This window comes from Pseudophryne corroboree, chromosome 7 (assembly GCF_028390025.1).
Source record: "Pseudophryne corroboree isolate aPseCor3 chromosome 7, aPseCor3.hap2, whole genome shotgun sequence".
NCBI lineage: Eukaryota > Metazoa > Chordata > Amphibia > Anura > Myobatrachidae > Pseudophryne > Pseudophryne corroboree.
Window position 1 is genome coordinate 513683928 of NC_086450.1, and position 25750 is coordinate 513709677.

At 49.4% G+C, this 25750-nt stretch overlaps 1 protein-coding gene across 1 annotated transcript in view; it reads left to right on the forward strand.

Annotated features, from left to right (window-relative positions):
- PAQR4 (progestin and adipoQ receptor family member 4) overlaps window positions 1–25535 on the forward strand; it is a 33684-nt gene extending 8149 nt beyond the window's left edge. The window contains exons 2-3 of the mRNA XM_063935480.1: window positions 22804–23022; window positions 23903–25535. Of these exons, the coding sequence (XP_063791550.1) occupies window positions 22804–23022; window positions 23903–24336 (653 nt within the window). The 3' untranslated portion in view covers window positions 24337–25535. The remainder of the gene's footprint in view (window positions 1–22803; window positions 23023–23902) is intronic.
- Window positions 25536–25750: the final 215 nt, after the last annotated feature.

Genomic DNA, 25750 nt, shown 5'->3' on the forward strand with positions numbered 1-25750 from the left:
TTCTCAGCAGGTGATAGTCAAGGTACCTCTTCTACAACAAGGGAAGGGGTATTATTCCACTCTTTTTGTGGTACCGAAGCCGGATGGCTCGGTAAGGCCTATTCTAAATCTGAAGTCCTTGAACCTGTACATAAAGAAGTTCAAGTTCAAGATGGAGTCACTCAGAGCAGTGATAGCGAACCTGGAAGAAGGGGACTTTATGGTATCCTTGGACATCAAGGATGCGTATTTCCACGTTCCAATTACCCCTCACACCAGGGGTACCTCAGGTTCGTTGTACAAAACTGTCACTATCAGTTTCAGACGCTGCCGTTTGGTTTGTCCACGGCACCTCGGGTCTTTACAAAGGTAATGGCCGAGATAATATTTCTTCTTCGAAGAAAAGGCGTATTAATTATCCCATACTTGGACGATCTCCTAATAAGGGCAAGGTCCAGAGAACAGCTAGAGATGGGTTTAGCACTATCTCAAGAGGTGCTAAAGCAGCACGGATGGATTCTGAATATTCCAAAATCCCAATTGATGCCGACAACTCGTCTGCTGTTCCTGGGGATGATTCTGGACACAGTTCAGAAAAAGGTTTTTCTTCCCGAAGAAAAAGCCAAGGAGTTATCTGACCTGGTCAGGAACCTCCTAAAACCAGGAAAGGTGTCTGTACATCAATGCACAAGAGTCCTGGGAAAAAATGGTAGCTTCTTACGAAGCAATCCCTTTCGGCAGATTCCATGCAAAGGGATCTGTTGGACAAATGGTCAGGGTCGCATCTTCAGATGCACCTGCGGATAACCCTGTCGCCGAGGACAAGGGTATCCCTTCTGTGGTGGTTGCAGGAGGCTCATCTATTGGAGGGCCGCAGATTCGGCATGCAGGATTGGATCCTGGTGACCACGGAGGCCAGCCTGAGAGGCTGGGGAGCAGTCACACAGGGAAGAAATTTCCAGGGAGTGTGGTCGAGCCTGAAAAAGTCTCTTCACATAAGCATTCTGGAACTAAGAGCAATCTACAATGCTCTAAGCCAGGCGGAACCTCTGCTTCAAGGAAGACCGGTGTTGATCCAGTCGGACAACATCACGGCAGTCGCCCATGTAAACAGACAGGGCGGCACAAGAAGCAGGAGGGCAATGGCAGAAGCTGCCAGGATCCTTCGCTGGGCGGAGAATCACGTGATAGCACTGTCAGCAGTATTCATCCCGGGCGTGGACAACTGGGAAGCAGACTTCCTCAGCAGACACGACCTTCACCCGGGAGAGTGGGGACTTCATTCAGAAGTTTTCCACATGCTATTAAACCGTTGGGTAAAACCAATGGTGGACATGATGGCGTCTCGCCTCAACAAAACACTGGACAGGTATTGCGCCAGGTCAAGAGATCCGCAGGCAATAGCTGTGGACGCGCTGGTAACACCTTGGGTGTACCAGTCGGTATATGTGTTTCCTCCTCTGCCTCTCATACCAAAGGTATTGAGGATTATACGGCAAAGAGGAGTAAGACTAGTGGCTCCGGATTGGCCAAGAAGGACTTGGTACCCGGAACTTCAAGAGATGGTCACGGACGATCCGTGGCCTCTACTTCTGAGAAGGGACCTGCTTCAGCAGGGTACTTGTCTTTTTCAAGACTTACCGCGGCTGCGTTTGACGGCATGGCGTTTGAATGCCAGATCCTAAAAGGAAAAGGCATTCCAGAAGAAGTCATTCCTACCTTGATAAAGGCAAGGAAGGAAGTCACCGCGAAGCATTATCGCCGTATTTGGCGAAAATATGTTGCGTGGTGCGAGCAGCGGAGTGCTCCGATGGAGGAATTTCAACTGGGTCGTTTTCCTACATTTCCTGCAATCAGGATTGTCTATGGGTCTCAAATTGGGATCTATTAAGGTTCAAATTTCGGCCCTATCAATATTCTTCCAAAAAGAATTGGCCTCAGTCCCTGAGGTCCAGATTTTTATCAAAGGAGTACTGCATATACAGCCTCCTGTGGTGCCTAAGGTGGCACCGTGGGATCTAAATGTAGTTTTAGATTTCCTCAAATCCAATTGGTTTGAACCACTAAAGAATGTGGATTTGAAATATCTCACATGGAAAGTGACTATGTTACTGGCCCTGGCTTCGGCCGGGAGAGTATCTGAACTGGCGGCTTTGTTTTATAAAAGCCCTTATTTAATTTTCCATTCGACATAGGGCAGAGCTGCGGACGCGTCCGCATTTTCTCCCTAAGGTGGTATCAGCGTTTCACCTGAACCAGCCTATTGTAGTGCCTGCGGCTACAGACGACTTGAAGGACTCCAAGTTGTTGGACGTTGTCAGAGCCTTAAAAATATACATTTAAAGGACGGCTGGAGTCAGAAAATCTGACTCGCTGTTTATACTGTATGCACCCAACAAGTTGGGTGCACCTGCTTCTAAGCAGTCGATTGCTCGTTGGATTTGTAACAAAATTCAACTTGTACATTCTGTGGCAGGCCTGCCACAGCCTAAATCTGTTAAGGCCCATTCCGCAAGGAAGGTGGGCTCATCTTGGGCGGCTGCCCGAGGGGTCTCGGCATTACAACTCTGCCGAGCAGCTACGTGGTCAGGGGAGAACACGTTTGTAAATTTTTACAAATTTGATACCCTGGCAAAGGAGGACCTGGAGTTCTCTCATTCGGTGCTGCAGAGTCATCCGCACTCTCCCGCCCGTTTGGGAGCTTTGGTATAATCCCCATGGTCCTTTCAGGAACCCCAGCATCCACTTAGGACGATAGAGAAAATAAGAATTTACTTACCGATAATTCTATTTCTCGGAGTCCGTAGTGGATGCTGGGCGCCCATCCCAAGTGCGGATTATCTGCAATACTTGTACATAGTTATTGTTAACTAATTCGGGTTATTGTTTAGGAAGCCATCTTTCAGAGGCTCCTCTGTTATCATACTGTTAACTGGGTTTAGATCACAAGTTGTACGGTGTGATTGGTGTGGCTGGTATGAGTCTTACCCGGGATTCAAAATCCTCCCTTATTGTGTACGCTCGTCCGGGCACAGTACCTAACTGGAGTCTGGAGGAGGGTCATGGGGGGAGGAGCCAGTACACACCACCTGACCTGTAAAAGCTTTACTTTTGTGCCCTGTCTCCTGCGGAGCCGCTATTCCCCATGGTCCTTTCAGGAACCCCAGCATCCACTACGGACTCCGAGAAATAGAATTATCGGTAAGTAAATTCTTATTATTTTTCATATACTTTATATAGTCGGAGCTCTGGCGTATACATTGGTATGACAGGAAAGGCTCTGCCTCACCTCACTGTTAGACACCAAATGAAAATCACATATCGACTGGATTGTACAGTGTGTACGCCCGATTGCGCACTCCCACGGGTCGCATGTGACATCTGTGTTTGAAAAATGACAGGAGCTGATTGGCTGGTACTTTATCACTGTGCAATTTATCACCTCTCTCGAGGTTTAGTACATCTGGCCCTAACTCTGAAGCATCCATGATAACCACGTGAATGTGTCTGATTTATGTTTGTAAGCAAAGCAAAAAAGCAAGCAACTGGGCAAAACCATGTGCACTGCAGGTGGGGCAGATGTAACATGTGCAGAGTTAGAATTGGGTGGAGTATGTTCAAACTGAAATGTAAATTGCAGTGTAAGAATAACAGTAACTTGGGCTACATGCAAAAGTATCCAATATTTACCCTGCACAGAAACAGTATACATGTATTTGCTCCCCTCGCATGGCGGAATGGCAGCATGGTATGTTCCAGACATAAAGGTACTTGCTTTTTTTGCATTACTTACCAGCGTGAATTGGGCCCTGTGTGCTAGACATTGCACATTCTAGCAGATGTAAGGGGGACGCCCTTTCTCATTGCAGGTTTGGATTCACATTACTCCTATCGCCAAGTTCATTTATTTTTGTCGCCTACGTAAAACTGGTATTTCCCTGACATTACTGCGCGGATTACAGGATTGTTTCTGGATGACCCTTAGTTTGCGGTGATTCGTTTCTGCTGAAACGGTTTTCTGCTACTTTGCCAGCGAAGGGTTAAGATAAGAGTTTAAAGTCTTTAAAAGCTTTGAGGTGAGTATGAGAAATGGTCAAATAAGGAGCTGTAAATCCTAATCTCTTTAGTAGTGACCTGAATTCCAGGCCTGGCACCTATCGGATGACAATGCTCTGGGACCTCTAGGATGACATTGCTGTGGGATAGAGATTAGATACTGCGGGGCAGTAAGGTTCGGCAGTCTCTGCCCCTGCTTGCAGATTCCTATTCTGAGTCCAGGCAGATGCATGGCCTTGTAGCCATATATGCTGATCTGCCGCACCAGTAACCTGAGCCCTACTGTCATCTGTGCTGGTTCTCCGGCTAGCTGCAGAGCGGATGGGATTGGGTCAGGACTCTGCTTGTTCAGCAGCCGCACTACAGATGTGAGAATTGTTCCTTACGTGGCTATTATGCAATGTGATTAAACCTATACCCTCTGCTGCAGCGTCATTGGACAGTGATCAGGAAATATCATGTGCAATGTTTAAGGTCATCACTGGATCATTCTAAGACGGTGCAGCAATACGGGGGCTGTGCTCCATAAACCCCAACGGCCCATATAGATAAACCACACCACTGCCATTCTCTGAAGCTAAACACAATTTAGATATATGGGTTTGCCCATAAATCCTATATGATAAAATAATCCCTGTAACACTGTAACATAGTCAATGATGTTGAATAGAGGAAAAATGCTCATCAAGTTCAACCTGTATCCATATTAAGCAGTGCACATTATAATGCACCAGCTGAAATAATGGTTTAGTATCAAGTGTCAACTATTTCGTATCATTCCCATGTACATAATGTCAGTATATTAAATGCTATAGCCTTGGATACTTATTCCAGTTAGAAATGTGTCCAAGCCGTTTTTAAATGCATTTACAGAGTCCGCCATTATTACCTTCTCCGGCAGGGAGTTCCAAATCCTTATTGCCCTTACCGTGAAGAACCCTTTCCTGCGTTGTGTACAGAATTTACTCTCCACTAGCCTCAGTGAGTGCCTACGTGTCTTATATAGAGTTATTTTAATAAACAAATCCCCTGCTAACTCCTTGTAATGAACCTTTTTTTCTACCAAGGGCCATTAGGATATTTATAAAATCCTTCGGGGGCCATACAAAAATTCTCAACTTAAAAAAATTACCCTGCCTCCCAGTAGGTCTACCCCTTAGAGGTACTGTGCGCGTGTGCCGAAAATAATGGGTGTTGCCAATTAAAATGGGACGTGATACACATATGCCCCCAATAGTGCAGTACCGGGTATACAAATGCCCCCCACAGTGCCAGGTATACAAATGCCTCCCCACCACCCCACTGTGCTGCCGCTCCATCCGGTGGTGGGTCAGGACAGGGAGGAGAGCTGGTTTGAAGTCCTACACGCCGCAGCCCAACATAGCCGCGCTCTCCTCCCTGTCCAGACAGCTGAGACACGCTGCCGCCGGACTGAGCGGTGGTGTCTCACTGACACAAGCGGGTGGGCTTATACGGCCCGCAGGATGGAGGTTCCCCACCCCTGCTTTACATATTTGAAGATATTAATAATGTCTCCTCTTAGACGCCTCTTTTCTAGTGTATACATATGTAACCTAGTAAGCCTTTCCTCGTACTCCAGTGTCTCTAACCCTTTAATCAATTTAGTAGCTCACCTTTGAAGTCTTTGGCTGTGGTGGAGGGGTCACTCGCTGTGGAGGTGGCTCTCACTGTGGAGGGTTCCCTCGCTGTGAAGCTGGCTCCGTGGTGGAGGGTCTCTGGCTGTGGAGGTGGCTCCCGTGGTGGAGGGGTCTCTGGCTGTGGAGGTGGCTCCCGTGGTGGAGGGGTCTCTGGCTGTGGAGGTGGCTCCCGTGGTGGAGGGGTCTCTGGCTGTGGAGGTGGCTCCCGTGGTGGAGGGGTCTCTGGCTGTGGAGGTGGCTCCCGTGGTGGAGGGGTCTCTGGCTGTGGAGGTGGCTCCCGTGGTGGAGGGGTCTCTCGCTGTGGAGGTGGCTCCCATGGTGGAGGGGTCTCTGGCTGTGGAGGTGGCTCCCGCGGTGGAGGGGGGTGGGGGTCACTGGCTGTGGAGGTGGCTACCGTGGTTGAGGGGGGGTCACTCGCTGTGGAGGTGGCTCTCCGTGGTGGAGGGGGTCTTTGGCTGTGGAGGTGGCTACCGTGGTGGAGGTGGCTCCCATGATGGAGGGGTCTCTGGCTGTGGAGGTGGCTCCCGTGGTGGAGAGGGGGTCACTGGCTGTGGAGGTGGCTCCCGTGGTGGAGGGGGGGCACTCGCTGTGGAGGTGGCACCCGTGGTGGAGGGGGGGGTCACTCGTGGTGGAGGGGGTCTCTGGCTATGGAGGGGGCTTCCGTGGTGGAGAGGGTCTCTGGCTGTGGAAGGGTCACTTGTGCTTTCTGACCCAAGATGTACTTTTACGTGTCCTATCGCACGGAGCTATCTGCTCAGATTGCAGCTACTTTCTGGCTCGGGTACATATTGGCAGGACCAAGCTCCTTTGTTCTTTCACAAGTAACCTTTAGCAGCTGTCCTCTACTGCGACCTGCAAAAGTATTCAACCCCCTAAAAAGTCAACAGATTTGTCCACATTACAAGTGACCCGGATTGTTCTGGTATTTGTATTGTGAACACGTCGGCTCTTACATCTCAAACTCCCAATTCTGCAGATGTAAGAGCTGGTTACATAAGTACACTGGTTCAGTATGAGTTACCGACGGACACGATCCCGACTGCCATTAACCTAGTCATGACAGTCAAAATACTGACATTCATTATGCCGACATAGAATACCAACATTTGAAAAGCCGACATGTCAAAATACCGTCATGAGTTTTTCTATTTTTTTTGTTGTTGTTGTCAAGGTCGACATGGACACCATCTAAGTGTACCCCGTCCTCTCGCATAAAATCCAAGGGGACATGGTACACTCACACGGTGTCCATGTCGACCTTGACACTAGAAAAACTCATGTTGGTATTTTGACATGTTGGCATTTCATATATCTGTATTCTATGTCGGCATAGGTGTCTCGCTGCGCTTGGCACACTATTATATTCCCCCCCCCCCCCCCAAGGACCACTGGGATGGTAAAGTATGACAAGTCTGCTTTTGGGCAAAAATTCCTTAAAAATGCATGTTGGCATTCAAATGTCAGTATTCTGACCATGTCGGCATAATGAATGTATTTTGACCGTCCGTATTGTCTGTCGGTAAATCAACTGCTACCCAAGTATTCATCCCCTGCAGACTAGTACTTTGTAGAACCACATTTGGTTGAGTCTGAGGCACGTTTCCACCAGGTTTGCACACTTTATGGGATTGCTTTCAGGGACTAATTCAGACCTGATCGCAGCAGCAAATTTGTTAGCAGATGGGCAAAACCATGTGCACTGCAGGTGGGCAGATGTAACATATGCAGAGAGAGTTAAATTAGGGTGGGTTATAGTGTTTCTGTGCAGGGTAAATACTGTCTGCTTTATTATTACACTGCAATTTAGATTTCAGTTTGAACACACCCCATCCAAATCTAACTCTCTCTGCACATGTTACATCTGCGCCCCCCCCCCCCCCTCCCTGCAGTGCACATGTATTTGCCCAACTGCTAACAAATTTGCTGCTGTGATCAGGTCTGAATTAGGCCCTCTGTCCGTTCTTCCTTGCAGATTGGCTCCATGTTTATTGAATAATGCTTGTGGACAATTTTCATGTAGTGCTACAGATTCTATATTAGATTGAGTTCTGAACTTTGAATTTTAACTTGAGGTCCAGGACCAAGGAGGAAAAGCATCCCCACAACATGATGCTGTCACCCCCATACCTCACTGTTAGATAGAAACATGGAATGTGATGGCAGATAAGAACCACTCGCCCCATCTAGTCTGTTTTTTTTTTTTAACCATATTTTTACCTCAAACCTTATTTGATCCTTATTTCTTTATAAGGCTATCCTTATGTCTATCCCATGCATGTTTACATTGCTCTACTGTCTTTCCCCATACCACCTCTGATGGGAGGCTACTCCACTTGTCCACTACCTTGTCCCCCCCCCCCCCCCCCCCCCCCCTCCAGTCTCAGTGCATGTCCACGTGTCCTATTGCTTCTCTTTACTTGGAGAATGTTTCCCTCCTGGACTTTGTTAAAACCCCTGATGTATGTGACAGTCTCTATGATGTCCCCCCTTTCCCTTCTCTGCCCCACACTATACATATTGAGATTTCTTAGTCTTTCTGGGTAAGTTGTGTGATGTAGGCCATGCACCATGGGGGTCATTCCGAGTTGTTCGCTCGTTGCCGATTTTCGCAACGGAGCGATTAAGGCAAAAATGCGCATGGTTCACAGTGCGCATGCGGTTAGTATTTTAACACAAAACTTGGTAGATTAACTCACGCCCGAACGAAGATTTTTTGAAGTGATCGTAGTGTGATTGACAGGAAGTGGATGTTTCTGGGCGGAAACTGGCCGTTTTCTGGGAGTGTGTGGAAAAACGCAGGCGTGTCAGGGAAAAACGCGGGAGTGTCTGGAAAAACGGGGGGAGTGGCTGGCCAAACGCTGGGCGTGTGTGTGACGTCAAACCAGGAACGAAACTGACTGAACTGATCGCTATGTGTTAGTAAGTCTTGAGCTACTCAGAAACTAATAAGAAATTTCTATTCACAATTCTGCTAATCTTTCGTTCGCAATTCTGCTAAGCTAAGATACACTCCCAGAGGGTGGCGGCTTTAGCGTGTGCAATGCTGCTAAAAGCAGCTAGCGAGCGAACAACTCTGAATCACCCCCCATGTAAGTTGCCCTTCTTTGTACAGTCTCTATTTATATCCTTCTGAAGATATGGCCTCCAGAACTGGACACAGTATTTTAGATGAGGCTGTACCAATGACCTATACAGTGACATTATTACTACTTTCTTTCTGCTGCTGATTCCTCTCCCAATGCACCAAGCATCTGACTAGTCTTCCTCATTGCTGTGTTACATTGCTTACCTGCCTATGTCACCTGAAATAGTGACTCTTAGATCCCTTTCCTCCTCAGTAGTTCCTAGTATAGTGCCATTAATAACGAGATTTATGGTAAGAACTTACCATTGTTAAATCTTTCTGCGAGGTACACTGGGCTCCACAAGGATTCATATTGGGCGTGTAGAGTAGGATCTTGATCCGAGGCACCAACAGGTTCAAAGCATTTGACTGTTCCCAAGATGTACAGCGCCGCCTCCTCTATAACCCCGCCTCCATGCCAGTGAGCTCAGTTTCGTTAACCAGCCCAATGAAGTAGCAGGTACCAGAGACGACAACCGCTCGTTGCCAATTACACCACACACCACAGGAGAGGGTGTCGGCTGCTATGCCAATACCAACCCAAAGAAGCTAAGTGCGTCAGGGTGGGCGCCTTGTGGAGCCAGGTGTACCTCACAGAAAGAGATTTAACAACGGTAAGTTCTTACCATAAATCTCGTTTTCTGCTGCGGGTACACTGGGCTCCACAAGGATTCGCATCGGGGATGTCCTAAAGCAGTACCTTATGGGAGGGGACGCACTGTAGTGGGCACAAGAACCCGGCGTCCAAATGAAGCAACCTGGGAAGCGGCGTTATCAAAGGCATAGAACCTAATGAACGTGTTCCCAGAGGACCACGTAGCCGCCTTGCACAATTGTTCAAGGGTCGCACCACGGTGGGCCAACCAAAAAGGTCCAACCGACCGAGTAGAATGGGCTTTGATGGTAGCAGGAACCGGACGACCAGCCTGTACATAAGCATGTGCAATCACCATTCTAATCCATCTGGCCAGAGTCTGCTTGGAAGCAGGCCAGCCACGTTTGTGAAAACCAAACAACACAAAAGAGAATCAGATTTCCTAATGGAGGAAGTTCTCTTCACACAGATACGGAGAGCCTGTTCCACATCCAAAGATCGCTCTTTGGAAGACCACTCAGGAGAATTAAAGGCCGGAACCACAATCTCCTGGTTAAGGTGGAAGGAAGACACCACCTTGGGTAAATAACCTGGGCGTGTTCAAAGTACCGCCCGGTCACGGTGAAAAATCAAATAGGGAGACTTATAGGATAAGGCACCCAAGTCCGAGACCCTTCTAGCTGAAGCAATAGCCAGCAAAAACAACACCTTAAGGGAAAACCACTTAAGGTCAGCAGAGGTAAGAGGCTCAAATGGAGAATCTTGTAAGGCCTCCAAGACCACCGACAGATCCCAAGGGGCCAACGGTGGCACATAAGGAGGCTGAATCCTCAACACACCCAGACTGTATGGACATCAGGTAGGGTAGCGATCTTTCTCTGAAACCAAACCGATAAGGCAGAGATATGCACCTTGAGGGAGGCCAGACGCAGGCCCAAGTCCAGGCCTTGTAGAAAGGCCAATAGTTTGGCCGTACTAAACTTGAAAACATCATGACTGTGAGACGCACACCAAGTAAAGTAAGCATTCCAGACCCTATGGTATATCCAAGCAGAAGCCGGCTTACGGGCCTTCAACATAGTTTGAACGACCGCCTCAGAAAAACCCTTGGCCCTCAGGACGGAAGCTTCAAGAGCCATGTCGTCAAAGCCAGACGGGCCAAATCCTGGTAAACACAAGGGCCCTGAACGAGGTCTGGTCGTTGTAGAAGGTGGACAATCCAACGAAAGGCCCTGTAGATCGGAAAACCAGTTCCGTCTGGGCCACGCTGGAGCGACTAGAAGTAGGTTTCCTCCTTCCTTCTTGCTTGAACTTCCGTAATACTCTGGGCAGGAGTGACACCGGAGGGAACACATACGGCAGCCGAAAGTTCTAGGGGATTGACAGAGCATCCACGAACGCTGCTTAAGGATCCCTTGTCCTTGCTACGAAGACCGGAACCTTGTGATTATGTCAAGACGCCATCAGGTCCACATCTGGGAGGCCCCACTTGTCCACGAGAAGTTGAAACACCTCTGGATGTAGGCTCCATTCTCCGGCGTGCACATCCTGACGACTGAGATAGTCCGCCTCCCAGTTCAGAACACCCGGAATGAACACTGCTGATATGGCCGGCAGATGGCGTTCTGCCCACTGAAGAATCCTTGATACTTCCCTCATTGCCATGCGGCTTTGAGTGCCGCCCTGATTGAGGTACGCCACCATGGTGGCGTTGTCCGATTGTACTTGAACAGGTCTGTTCTTTATGAGATGCTGGGCCATTGTCAACGCATTGAACACTGCCTGCAGTTCCAGAATGTTTATCGCGAGTAGGGACTCCTCCTCGGTCCACCGACCCTGGAGAGAGTGTTGTTCCAACACCGCGCCCCAACCTTTCAGACTAGCATCCGTCGTCGGCAGGACGCAGTTGGATGTCCAGAAGGGACGACCCCTGCTCAATTGTTGGTCCTGAAGCCACCAGCTCAACGATAGTCGGACCTCCGGAGACAAGGGGATCATGTGAGATCTGATCCGGTGAGACAGATCGTCCCACTTGGACAGAATCAACTTCTGTAGAGGGCGAGAATGGAATTGAGCATACTCCACCATGACAAAAGCCGACACCGTGAGACCTAACACTTGCATCGCTGAATGAATCGACACTTGCGGACAGGATAGGAAGCATCGGATCTTGTCCTGAAGTTTCTGGACTTTCTCCTGAGACCAGAACAACCGCTGGTTGTGAGTGTCCAACAACGCTCCCAGGTGTACCATGTTCCGAGCTGGAACCAGGGAGGGTTTCTTCCAGTTGATCAGCCACCCTTGGGCTGTCATGCACTGGACCGTCAGATCGAGATGACACAGGAGAATTTCTGGGGCACTCACCAGGATCAACAAATTGTCTAGGTATGGTAGTATCATGACCCCTTGACGGCAGAGTGTAGCCGTCATGACCGCCATTACTTTGGTGAAAACTCGCGGAGCCGTTGTCAAACCAAAGGGTAACGCCCGAAATTGGTAATGAAGGTTGCCCACCGCAAACCGCAGGTACTGATGAGATACCGCAATATGTAGGTAGGCATCCTGTATGTCCAGGGAGACCATATAGTCCCCAGGCTCCATGGCCAGAACAGTAGAGCATTTCCATACGAAACTTGGAGACCCGCACATGCTTGTTCAAGGACTTCGGTTTCGGGACTAGAAACAGCGGTGAATAGAACCCCTTGCCCCTCTGGGTCACAGGCACCTGTACCACCACTCCTGTGGACAGGAGGGAATGTACCACCGAGTGCAACGTGTTTGCTTTTGCCGGATCCAAAGGCACCTCTGTCAGGTAAAATCGATGAGGGGGTCGATTCTTGAAAGGTATGGCGTAACCTTGAGCGACGACCCCCCCCCCCCCCCCTTGGTATCCCCATAGGGAGGCCCGTCCTGTCATTCGGCAGACTTGTCAGTTTTGGATGCCGGCTGACGGGCGGCCCAGGCACGCTTCGGTCTGGGCTTGGCAGGTCTGGAAGCACGATCTTCTGAAAAAGCTGCTTAAGGCAGCCTCGTGTAGTGCCTGCATACTGCATGGCACCAACTTACAAACTGAGCTCACTGGCATGGAGGCGGGGTTATAGAGGAGGCGGCACTGTGCATCTTGGGAACAGTCAAAAGCTTTGAGCCTTTTGGTGCCTCGGATCAAGATCCTACTCTACACCCCCGATGTGAACCCTTGTGGAGCCCAGTGTACTCCGCAGCAGAAACTATATTTATCCTTTGTCACCTGAAATAGTGACTCCTAGATCCCTTTCCTCCTCAGTAGTTCCCAGTATAGTGCCATTAATACTATATTTCTCTTATGTCCTAGACGATGCTGGGGACTCCAAAAGGACCATGGGGTATAGATGGGATCCGCAGGAGCTTGGGCACACTATAAAGACTTAAACTGGGTGTGAACTGGCTCCTCCCTCTGCCCCTCCTCCAGACCTCAGTTAGACTTTGTGCCCAGGAGTGACTGGACACACACTAGGGGAGCTCTACAGAGTTTCTCTAAAAGACTTTGTTAGGTTTTTTATTTTCAAGGAGACCTGCTGACTACAGGCTTCCTGCATCGTGGGAGTGAGGGGAGAGAAGTCAGACCTACTTCTTAGTTCAAGGGCTCTGCTTCTTTGGCTACTGGACACCATTAGCTCCAGATGGTTCGATCACTTGGTTCGCCTAGCTGCTTGTTCCCGAAGCCGCGCCGTCAACTCCCTCACAGAAGCCAGAAGAAAGAAGCCGGGTGAGTATTAAAAGAACCGAAGACTTCAGTGACGGCAGAAGACTTCAGTAATGCAGGTACAGCACAGCGGTAGCGCTGCGCTCCATGTTCCCACACACTTCACCAACGGCACTCACAGGGTGCAGGGCGCTAGGGGGGAGCGCCCTGGGCAGCAGTTACTGAGGTTTGGCTGGCATAATAAAAGGCTATATACAGTGTCCGATCACTGTATTGAGTACCCCCGCCAGGTTAAAGATTCAAATTTTAGCGGGCTACAGCGCGCCGGGAAGGGGGTGGGGCTTAGCCGCACATTGCTCACCAGCGCCATTTTCTCCTTTCTCTACAGCACTGCAGAGACGCTGCCCGGTCCTCCAAGCTCCCGCAAGTACATGGGGAGGAAAAACAGGAAGGGGGCACATAAAATTGGTGTTTTTCAATTTATATTACCGGCGCTGAGCATATTACTAGCTTCGGTTAGTGTATGGGCGCTGGGGGTGTGAGCTGGCATACTCCTCTCTGTGTTCTCCCTAAGGGCTTCTCTGTGGGTCTGTCCCTGGGTTTGTGGACTGTGTCGGCAAGAGGTGTCGACATGTCTGAGCCTGTGTGTTTCTCCCCGGAGGAGGTTATGGGGGCTGCAGAAAAAGACTGGATGACTATGCTGAGTACACTGAATACAAATGTGGCTTTATTGTCAAAAAGACTGGATAAATCTGATTCTCAGACACAAACAGTCTCAGGGTCACAGAAGCGTGCTTTTAACCAGATGGCAGATAAAGGTACCGACACGGACTCTGACTCCGATGTCGATTTAAATGAGGCTTCTTTGCATCCACGGGTTGTTAAGAGAATTCAGTACATGATTATAGCCATTAAAGATGTTTTACGTATATCTGAGGAACCTGCTGTTCCTGACACAAGAGTCTGTTTATTTAAGGGGAAAAGACCTGAGGTAAAATTTCCCCCCTCTCATGAAATGAATGCACTTTGTGAAAAGGCTTGGGAGTCGCCTGAAAAAAGGTGGCAGATTCCCAAGCGAATTTTGATGGCATATCCTTATCCCTCTGATGATAGGGAAAAATGGGAGTCGTCTCCAAATGTGGACAAGGCTCTATCCCGATTGTCCAAGAAGGTGGCACTTCCGTCTCCTGACAAGGATCTGGCGGATCGTAAGCTGGAGACGACTTTGAAGTCCATTTTCATCAATACTGGTGCATTGCTCAGACCTGCTGTGGCGTCGGTATGGGTGAGTAGTGCTATTGCAAAGTGGGCTGAAAATTTGGCTTCTGATATGGATGCTCTTGATAAAGATAATGGGGGTAATTCCGAGTTGATCGCAGCAGCAACTTTTTTAGCAGTTGGGCAAAACCATGTGCACTGCAGGGGAGGCAGATGTAACATGTGCAGAGAGAGTTAGATTTGGGTGTGGTGTGTTCAATCTGCAATCTAAATTGCAGTGTAAAAATAAAGCAGCCAGTATTTACCCTGCACAGAAACAAAATAACCCACCCAAATCTAACTCTCTCTGCACAGGTTACATCTGCCTCCCCTGCAGTGCACATGGTTTTGCCCAACTGCTAACAAAAATCCTGCTGCGATCAACTTGGAATTACCCCCAGTATTCTTCTGACTCTTGGTTATATTAAGGACGCTGCAGATTACCTAAAGGATGCGGCGAGGGATGTTGGTCTCTTGGGATCAAGAGCCAATGCCATGGCGATTTCGGCCAGGAGGGCGCTGTGGATTCACCAATGGAATGCTGATACCGACTCCAAGAAGAATATGGAAGCTCTTCCTTTTAAAGGTAGTGTCTTGTTCGGTGAAGGCCTGGCTGACCTGGTGTCGACCGCTACGGCGGGTAAATCATCTTTTCTTCCTTTATGTTCCCACACAACAGAAGAAGGAACCATCAGCAGATGCAGTCCTTTCGGCCAAATAAATACAAGAGAGGTAAGGGCTCATCCTTCCTCGCTTCAAAGGGTAGAGGTAGGGGAAGGAAGTCGCCTGCAGTATCAGGCACCCAGGACCAAAAGTCCTCCCCTGCCTCTACCAAGTCCACCGCATGACGCTGGAACTCCCCTGGGGGAGTCCCTACCGGTGGGGGGCCGTCTCCGATTCTTCAGTCAGGTCTGGGTTCGTTCGGCTCTGGATCCTTGGGTCTTAGACATAGTGTCCCAAGGGTACAGACTGGAGTTTCAGGAGATGCCCCCCAACCGGTTATTCGTGTCGGCCTTGCCAACTTCTCTTCCCGAAAGAGAGGTGGTAAGAGATGCGATACAAAAGTTGTGTCAACAGAGGGTCGTGGTACCGGTTCCCCCGTCGGATCAGGGGAAAGGGTTCTATTCGAGCCTCTTTGTGGTGCCGAAGCCGGACGGTTCGGTCAGACCGATTCTGAACCTAAAATCCCTCAATCCGTACTTGAAAACTTTCAAGTTCAAGATGGAGTCTCTTCAAGCGGTGATCTCCAGTCTCGAAGGGGGAGATTTTATTGCGTCAGTCGACATAAAGGATGCTTACTTACACATCCCGATATTCCCTCCTCATCAAGCCTTCCTGAGGTTCGCAGTACAGGATTGTCATTACCAATTTCAGGCGTTGCCGTTTGGGCTTTCCACGGCCCCAAGGGTTCTCACCATGGTAATGGCAGAGATGATGGTCCTCCTGCGCAAGCAAGGGGTCACAATTATCCTGTACTTGGACGATCTCCTGATAAAGGCGAGGTCCAAGGAGCAGTTGTTAAGAAATGTGGATCTCTCCCTGTCTGTTCTGCAGCATCACGGTTGGATACTAAATTTGCCAAAGGCTCAGTTGAGCCCGGCCACTCGGCTGCCCTTCCTGGGCATGGTCCTGGACACGGAGATACAGACGGTGTTTCTTCCGGAGGTCAAAGCTCTGGAAATCCAGACCATGGTCAGGGAGCTCCTGAGGCCGACAAGTGTGTCGATTCATCAATGCACTCTGGTACTAGGGAAGATGGTTGCGGCTTACGAAGCCATTCTGTTTGCCAGGTTTCATGCCCGGGTGTTTCAGTGGGATCTGCTGAAAAAATGGTCCGGGTCTCACCTGCACATGCACCGGAAAATAATTCTATCTTCCAGAGCCAGGATTTCTCTCCTGTGGTGGCTGCAAGGCTCTCACCTTCTAGAGGGACGCTGTGACAACACAGCCGGCGCGTTGTGTCGCACAGTGGTAACAGACACGCAGCGACTTCCCTAGCCCTGGTCTGACCCATGGACTACACTAATTGTTGATCTGTATTTGGCTATGTAGTAGGCAATATTGTATTATATTGTATGATGTTATTGTTACAAGGGTACAGTTATGTTTTCGATGTGTATATATATGAATGTATTGGTTATTGGGTTATAGTTTGTCAAATAATGTTCCCCCCCATATGACTGCGCAGATAACCTGTGTGTTTGCTGTTGTGCAGATACAGCCAGTCTCAGATGTCAGGCCATACACCCCCCTCATTCTTCCCCACACAATGGATTCCAGGCCACACAATCAGATTAAGTAAGGTTACTTTAGTTAACATCTATTGTGGCCTAGGGGACATGCCTGGGCATGTGAAAATAGGTTTGCTCTGAAACTGTCTGGGGGTGTCGCCTTATTGTAGGAGAGACAAAGGTTTGATAAGAGCAAAGAGGGGACGTGAGAGAGAAGTTGGGAGAGTGGCAGGAGACTGACTAAGCAGTAATGTTCTGTCAGGAGTTCCAGGAGGGATTGTCGTGTAGAATTGGATCACAGAAGTGTGCTGAGCTGTTTATAACCCATTCTGTTCAATAAACCACTGTTGGTTTTCATCTACCACCGTGACTGAGTGATTTGGAACCCAGTATCCTCACATTTGGTGGCAGCAGTGGGATCACTCAAGACACCAGCAGAAAGGAATAAACCACAGCAGGCAATGGATTCTGCCCCGCTATGCTACCGATACAGCAAGAAGGATCAACTACAGGACCTCTGTCGAACAAGACGGATTGAGTTTAATGCATCGGACACCAGAGCAGTCTTAATGGCAAAGCTAGCTGAATGGGACCAAGAACACCCTGGGCAGGAGGATGATGAGGACTGCATCCCAGAGCAGGCCGAGGGTCAAGGAACCACTGGAACCGCTACAACAGGCCCTGCACTGGTCGTTGGAAGTACAGATCAGTTGCGGGAGTTGCTGGCAGCACTAGGGCAAGGAGCATCAGTACTGGGAGCCGCATTGGGGGCGCAGACCGGTATAACCGCCCCGGCAGTGGCGGTAAGGCAGACCTCCCGGCTGAGGTATAATGAGGTCCCACCTTTTGATGAGGTCAGTTCGGATATTGATACTCATTTGCAGATGTTTGAATCTGTTATGATAGTGCATGGAATTGAGGCAGCAGAGTGGCCTCGATATTTGGTACCCAGTCTGAGAGGGCGGGCACTGGAGGCATTCCATGCCCTGAGACCAGAGCAGATCCTGGTATATGAGGAGGTACGGAGTGTGCTGCTTGCCAGATATGCGGTGACCGCTGAATCGTATCGCATAAAGTTTCGGTCTATGGCGCGGAAAGGAGATGCCTCATTTATAGAGTTCAATAACTTGCTGCGGAGGAACTGTGATAAGTGGCTGGCTGTGAAGAAGGCCCTTACTGTAGCAGACATTAAAAATGCTTTTATTTTGGAGCAGCTGCTAAACAAGATGCCTCCAGAGATCAGGGAGTGGGTGGCAGATCGGAACCCTACCACTCCGGAAAAAGCAGCACACCTAGCAGATGAGTTCACAGCTAACAGGCCTCGGTGGAGAGGTGCCAATACAGAGGAGAGGACAACCCTCCGACGGCCCCAGCAGGATCGTGAGCTACCATTGTTCCCCCACCGGCCAGCCCCAATACATACCCCAGCTTCCCTAGCCAGAAATTCAAGGTCTCGGGGACCAGCATCACCTGCAAGCCGACGCTGCTACAACTGTGACCAGGTGGGGCATTTACTTTGTGACTGTACACGGGTAAGACGGCCATTCCCAGGTACCCAATCTGCCATGTCGCGGGTGGCTGTGTGCCACGAATCATTTGGAACAGGCGAGGTGGACTACTTTCCTGATGCGCCAGAGGCGGAGGAAGTAGCATACCAAGTAGAGGTGGTAGCAGCTATTGGGAAATCCACCCCGGATAATATGAAGACCCACCTACAACCTGTAAAAGTTAATGGGAAGGAGCTGCAAGGGTTGAGAGACTCTGGAGCTTCTATCACCCTTATACGGCCAGAATTAATTCCCCCCTGCCAGATACTGAAGAAGCGGTTTTTCACACACTCCCATAAAACGGGCAGTTTCCGCCCAGAAACACCCACTTCCTGTCAATCACACTCTATTCACCAGAACGAAGAAAAAACCTTGTAATGCCGTGAGTAAAATACCAAACTTCTTAGCAAATTTACTTGGCGCAGGCACAGTGTGAACATTGCCCATGCGCAATTAGCGGAAAATCGCTGCGATGCGAAGAAAATTACCGAGCGAACAACTTGGAATGTGGGCCCAAGTTTTAAGGATATCCATGCTTGGTGACTTACTTAGTGGCTCAGTCCATTTGATATAACCATCTGGACTCCAGCATGGATATCCTTAAAACCTGAACTGTAATGGCAGGATGATAATAATAATAATAGCCAATTGTAAGTGCACGATCTTTCATCTGTAAACTTGGAGCTTCCATAGCACAGGGATTGCATATATAAACTGATAATTATGGATTGTATATTTACAAATCTGCAAATAATTGGAGCTAGATCATTTGCTTTTAAGAGCCAACTGGTCCATGATAAAAATACGGGCTGGGACAATCTGTGTTTTTTGTTTTAGGGATTGAATACTTTTGCAAGACAGTGTAGGTGTGTGTAACTACAGTGCATGTCTTATACTCCTCTATGCTCCCTGCCACCGTCGGTTACCGATCTATCTGGTGTAAGATGCTGTCACTGCCCAGCTCCCCATAAGAGGAATTTGTGAAAGAGGATTTAGCCATGAAGATGGAGGACATTGCTTATTCAGCTTCTTATTCCCAACCCCCCATGCTGATGCAGAGAAGTGTATGCGTGACACACAAGATATTGTGCTGGAGTGTTGCACCTTATGCTGTATGCTGTTCCAGGTCACTCATAAGGAAATTAGGTAACTGCTAGCAGCTTGTATACATGATTGCTTATATATAAAGCAGGCAAATGCAGCTTGGAGTCACGGGACAGCAAACAGTGGCGATCAGCCGGAGTCAGCTGGCAGAACACGTACTGAACTGTGAAGGGAACACCTTCTGTAAACAGGAGAACTTCCGACTGCATGTGTGCACTAATCCCCTGATACAGTCATCTACCGAACACATCGCGCTGTTCAGGATCCCGGAAGTCGAAATACCGACGCAGGAATCCAGACACTACTCGGAATGCTGACACTGGCATTCCGAATAGGGCCACAAGCCTGATGTTGGATTCCCAGCCGAAAGGATCCCAAACAAGCCTTTCCTGGCCCGTCTGACAGGTAAGGGGGGGAGGGGAATAAGGTTTAGGCTGCGAGGAGTGGAAGCAGGTTTAGGCACCACCGTGGAGGGTTGGGGGGTTAGGGGAGCATTGGGGGAAGTACCTTCCCATCGGGATTCTGAACATCGGGATGCCGCAGTCGGTATTCTGACCGCCGGCATTTCAATCCCAACCCCCCTGTTTTGCTCTTCCTGCAGAGCCTGCACCTTCCACTTCTAATCCCCGATGTGAGAACGCCTTATAGCTAATGTCTAATACGGGAGTCCCCGATGTGAGAGCGCCGTATAGCTAATGTCTAATACGGGAGTCCCGATGTGAGAGCGCCGTATAGCTAATGTCTAATACGGGAGTCCCCGATGTGAGAGCGCCTTATAGCTAATGTCTAATACGGGAGTCCCCGATGTGAGAGCGCCTTATAGCTAATGTCTAATACGGGAGTCCCGATGTGAGAGCGCCTTATAGCTAATGTCTAATACGGGAGTCCCCGATGTGAGAGCGCCTTATAGCTAATGTCTAATACGGGAGTCCCCGATGTGAGAGCGCCTTATAGCTAATGTCTAATACGGGAGTCCCCGATGTGAGAGCGCCTTATAGCTAATGTCTAATACGGGAGTCCCGATGTGAGAGCGCCTTATTGCTAATGTCTAATACCGGAGTCCCGATGTGAGAAAGCCTTATAGCCAATGTCTAATACAGGAGGCCACAATAGTGGACATCTGAGACGGGAGGGCACGATGTGCGAGCGCCTTATAGCGGACGTCTGATACGGGAGGGCACGATGTCCGAGCGCCTTATAGCGGACGTTTAATACGGTAGTCCCCGATGTGAGAGCGCCTTATAGCTAACATCTAATACGGGAGTCCCGATGTGAGAGCGCCTTATAGCTAACGTCTAATACGGGAGTCCCCGATGTGAGAGCGCCGTATAGCTAATGTCTAATACGGGAGTCCCGATGTGAGAGCGCCTTATTGCTAATGTCTAATACCGGAGTTCCGATGTGAGAAAGCCTTATAGCCAATGTCTAATACAGGAGGCCACAATAGTGGACATCTGAGACGGGAGGGCACGATGTGCGAGCGCCTTATAACGGACGTCTGATACGGGAGGGCACGATGTCCGAGCGCCTTATAGCGGATGTTTAATACGGTAGTCCCCGATGTGAGAGCGCCTTATAGCTAACATCTAATACGGGAGTCCCCGATGTGAGAGCGCCGTATAGCTAATGTCTAATACAGGAGTCCCCGATCCGAGTGCACCGTATAGCTAATGTCTAATACGGGAGTCCCCGATGTGAGAAAGCCTTATAGCCGATGTCTAATACAGGAGGCCACAATAGTGGACATCTGAGACGGGAGGGCACGATGTGCGGGCGCCTTATAGCGGACGTCTGATACAGGAGGGCACGATGTGCGGGCGCCTTATAGTGGACGTCTGATACGGGAGGGCCTGATGTGTGACCCTCTCATAACGGACATCTGATACGGGAAGGCACAATGTGCGAGCGCCTTATAGCGGACGTCTGATACGGGAAGGCACAATGTGCGAGCGCCTTATAGCGGATGTCTGATACAGGAGGGCACGATGTGCGAGCGCCTTATAGCGGATAGCGGACGTCTGATATGGGAGGGCACGATGTGCGAGCGCCTTATAGCAGATAGCGGACGTCTGATATGGGAGGGCACGATGTGCGGGCGCCTTATAGCGGACGTCTGATACAGGAGGGCACGATGTGCGGGCGCCTTATAGTGGACGTCTGATACGGGAGGGCCTGATGTGTGACCCTCTCATAACGGACATCTGATACGGGAAGGCACAATGTGCGAGCGCCTTATAGCGGATGTCTGATACAGGAGGGCACGATGTGCGAGCGCCTTATAGCGGACGTCTGATACGGGAGGGCATGATGTGCGAGCGCCTTATAGCGGATAGCGGACGTCTGATATGGGAGGGCACGATGTGCGAGCGCCTTATAGCGGACGTCTGATACGGGAGGGCACGATGTGCGAGCGCCTTATAGCGGACGTCTGATACGGGAGGGCACGATGTGCGAGCGCCTTATAGCGGATGTCTGAACCGGGAGGGTACGATGTGCGAGTGCCTTATAGCGGACGTCTGATACGGGAGGGCACGATGTCCGAGCGCCTTATAGCGGACGTCTGATATGGGAGGGCATGATGTGCGAGCGCCTTATAGCGGACGTCTGATACGGGAGGGCACGATGTGCGAGCGCCTTATAGCGGATGTCTGAACCGGGAGGGTCTGATGTGCGAGTGCCTTATAGCGGACGTTTGGTACGGGAGGGCACAATGTGCTGTGGGCCTTATAGCGGACGTCTGATACGGGAGGGCACGATGTGTGACCGTCTTAATTATTTCCATTTAATGAAGTCCATGCACAGAATCCCTACTCACATATGGCGGATTCAGCAGTGGACGGGTAGGGGAGATGTGCTCCGTTATACCATGTGGATTTTGAACCTGCTAGGGCACGTGACACTCTGCTAGTGTTGGGCATCTTTTTTGCAGAAAATTCATCTTGGCCACAAGGCTATGTAGCTCTGACGCACCAGGGGATTACGCTGATTAGTCACAAAGCGGTTTGAGTAAATAAACATTTTTGGCAAATAAAAAGACGGATCTCAGAGCCACACATGCGATTATATTGCAGAATTGCATGAACACGTGTAGCATCTACTGCAGAAGGCAATGTGGGAATATACTGGATGGCACATGATGTTGGTATATATGTAAAGGTTTTTTTTATTTTTTTTATTCTAAACCCATAAATATGAATTTGATTGACTTGTTGATGCTCGTAGTTTGTTTATTAGATTGCAACATTATCACTGTAAGTAATGCACACCAATGCAGCAGCGTTTCCTGCCTTCTGTGTGACTGATACCGCTTCTGGCTGTGTTCGGTGATACCTCAGGACAGTAAATAAGACTGTGGCTCGGATGACATGCCCGATAGGACATGTTTGCTTACAGGTATCATGTTGAAGGATCACTATTCTTCACCTGCTGTATCCTAGACGATGTGCAGGCAGCAGCCTTGTGCGAGTACTGTGTATGTGCTTTATTGTTGGACAGTGGGTTACAGCAGAATGTTACCTAATAGTGGATCACATAGCTAGACCTCCTCTTACTCTCCTGTCTTTATTGCAGGGATCCCGCTCCTGGGCTTTCTGTTCTTGCTCCCTCTGCAAATACCGTGGCGCCAGCTGTCTGTACCGTGGCTGGGGGTGGTGCATTATCTTGCCTGTGTCAGCCCACAGTTGGGCAGCGTCTTGTATCATCTCTTTATGAACCACCATGGTGGAGCACGGGTCTACCACAAGCTCCTCACCCTGGACATGTGTGGCATCTGTATGGTGAACACGCTGGGTGAGTTGTGCTGACGCTACTTGCACTGTTACACTATTAAGTGACTTATTGTCCGTCACCCCATGGTGAAGAAAATACATCTGTGTTAAAGAGGGTTCTACTAGTTGATATCCGCAACACCTGCTGGAATATTGCACAGCCAACCCTATATGACTGCATGGCCATGATGCCCGGGAATAATACTATAGAAATTGACAGGGTCATAAAGGGCAAATGTGGCCACAATGTTCCAGCTATTAGTCCTGCCCCATATGCACTAAAATGCCCAGCAAAGGCAGGCATGATAGAACCAGGCCATCTGATCTTGGTCACCCATGGTTGGTCAGACTGGACATAGAGCCTGTGGCCCCGCCTTTGTGCCCAGCTGCACTTATAGGCCCAGCAATGGCAGGCATGATAGAACCAGGCCATCTAATCTTGGCCACCCATGACTGGTCGGACTGGACATAGGCCGAACCACAGGCTCTATGAGCCCGGCTGCACTTATAGGCCCAGCAATAACAGGCGTGATAGATCCAGGCCATCTGATCTTGGCCACCATGGCTGGCCCGATTGCACATAGAGCATATAGCCCCGCCTTTGGGTCCAGCTGCACTTATAGGCCCCAGCGAAGCCAGGCATGATAGAACCAGGCCATCTGTGCTTGGTCACCCATGACTGGTCATAGAGCCTTTGGGCCCAGCTGCACTTATAGGCCCCAGCAAAGCCAGGCATGATAGAAGCAGGCTATCTGATCTTAACCACCATGGCTGGTTGGACTGGACATAGCGTGTGGCCCGGCCTATGAGCCCAGCTGTAAAATAACAGTGTGTAGCTAAGTTAATGGCAATGTTGTGTCTTGTACCACTTTCTGTGCATTACCAGCTATCTCTCTCCGCAGGGGCTCTTCCCATCATCTACTGTACACTGCTGTGCTATTCCTCCACCCGAAGCCTGGCTCTGGTGGTGTACTCCGGCTTGTCCAGTTACGTGATCTTCTGTGCGGTTGGTGCTCACAGCAACATAAGTCGGCTCTGCTCATTTGCTTGGCAAGCTGCCTTCCGCTTTTTCTTCTTCTACCTACGCTGGGCAGGACTAGGATCTGGGCATCCATCCTCACTACGCTGCTACCTCCTAATGGACAGTCTAGCCCTGCTCGGAGGCATCATCAATGTTTCCCGTCTACCTGAACGGCTACGGCCTGGCAAGTTTGACTATTGGTGCAACAGTCACCAGATTATGCACGTCTTGGTGGTGATCAGCATCCTGTATTTACACTGGGGGGTAACCTCTGACCTCATGTGGATAAGCAGCTATCCCTGCCTCTTGGAATAGGGGATTAGACCTCCTTGCTGTACACTCTAGGTTTATGGCAGCTAGTCACAGGAAACACATCAGCAGCTGCAGGAAATGTGGAAGGTTCGATGTAGCTAAGAGAGCAGATGTAACCAGCGATACCAAACCCATTTCATGAAGTAGAAAATGTATTTATCTAGATTATAAAAGAGAAGCGTGCAAGCTAATTTATTAGGTTACACTCATAAGAGTATCTAAGACGATGAGATTTCTAGGTGCTGTGCATGGAAGGTGGGCAAGCGCGTTTACACATATCAGTATTAACCAGATTCCAGCCCAAGGAGCTGGTGGTTACCGTATGTATCGCCCAAAGAATTCTCTCCTGTGAGGAGTTCCAGCACCCCAAACATGCACAGGTGAATCTATAGAATGTAGTGATGAAGTATTCTATGTACTTGCATAAGGTTTACGTTTCAACAAGACTGATATTGGCCAGGAAATGCTGCAGGCCTCTTACATCACCGTCCGCTGGGAACAGATCTCAGATTCGAGATTCAGCGTTTTGTGAACATACATGTCTTACTCAGCTACGTAACATCCATGTGCCCATGTATGAATCAATGTTTGCAGCTGGGGGAAAACAAAAAGCAGTGTGAAGTTACATACGTCCAGTTTTCTGGCACTGGGCTGTTACAGCGTAGGCTTGATATGCTCCGAATACGGGATGACGCATGACCCTTCGGAGCAGGTAAAGCAGAGGCCTATAAGGTTCAGACAAGAAAACATTATCAGTATTACTTGGGGATAGAAACCCAGTCACGTTTCTGCCTCAGCCGGGATATCAGGAACAGTTCCGTGCCAGGATGTCGGGTTTACAAAGTGAAATATCAAAGCTCTTGTAGCACCAAGCATGTCCGTAAGAGACGACCACTGACACAGTCTCTCAATAAGTAAAACTTCGGTCAGCATCCGATGAAATCACCGATTTAGCAGCAGGTTTGTCTGAGCTCATTCTAGAACACAGGAATGGATGACTACTGGCCTTACGCCATCATGGCAAAACAAAAGTATCTCTTTTTGGGTGGGTGGGATAGTTGCCTTACTCCCCCTTACTGCACCAGCTCCTGTAAAACAAGGAGCAGCTCACTGATCTCCTTGGGATAACTGGAGCATATCTTGCAGGGCTTTGCACGAGGCCAGTATTACTAATGCAATAAATTTATTTATGAAAGGTGTAATGTGTCTGGTTTATCTGTGAGTGGGGGGGGGATCTGTTGTCTGCTAGGTTTCCCAATGGCCTCCACGGTCACGTAACAAGTAAAGATGAGATATAGAGAGCGGTGCCTTACCCTACTGGACATTGCACATTAAGGGGGAGGTTTAATTAAGTGCAGGGTTTATCTGCACTGCCCGATACTATTAGCCTTAGGTACCCTAGAAATAAAGGTGGTCT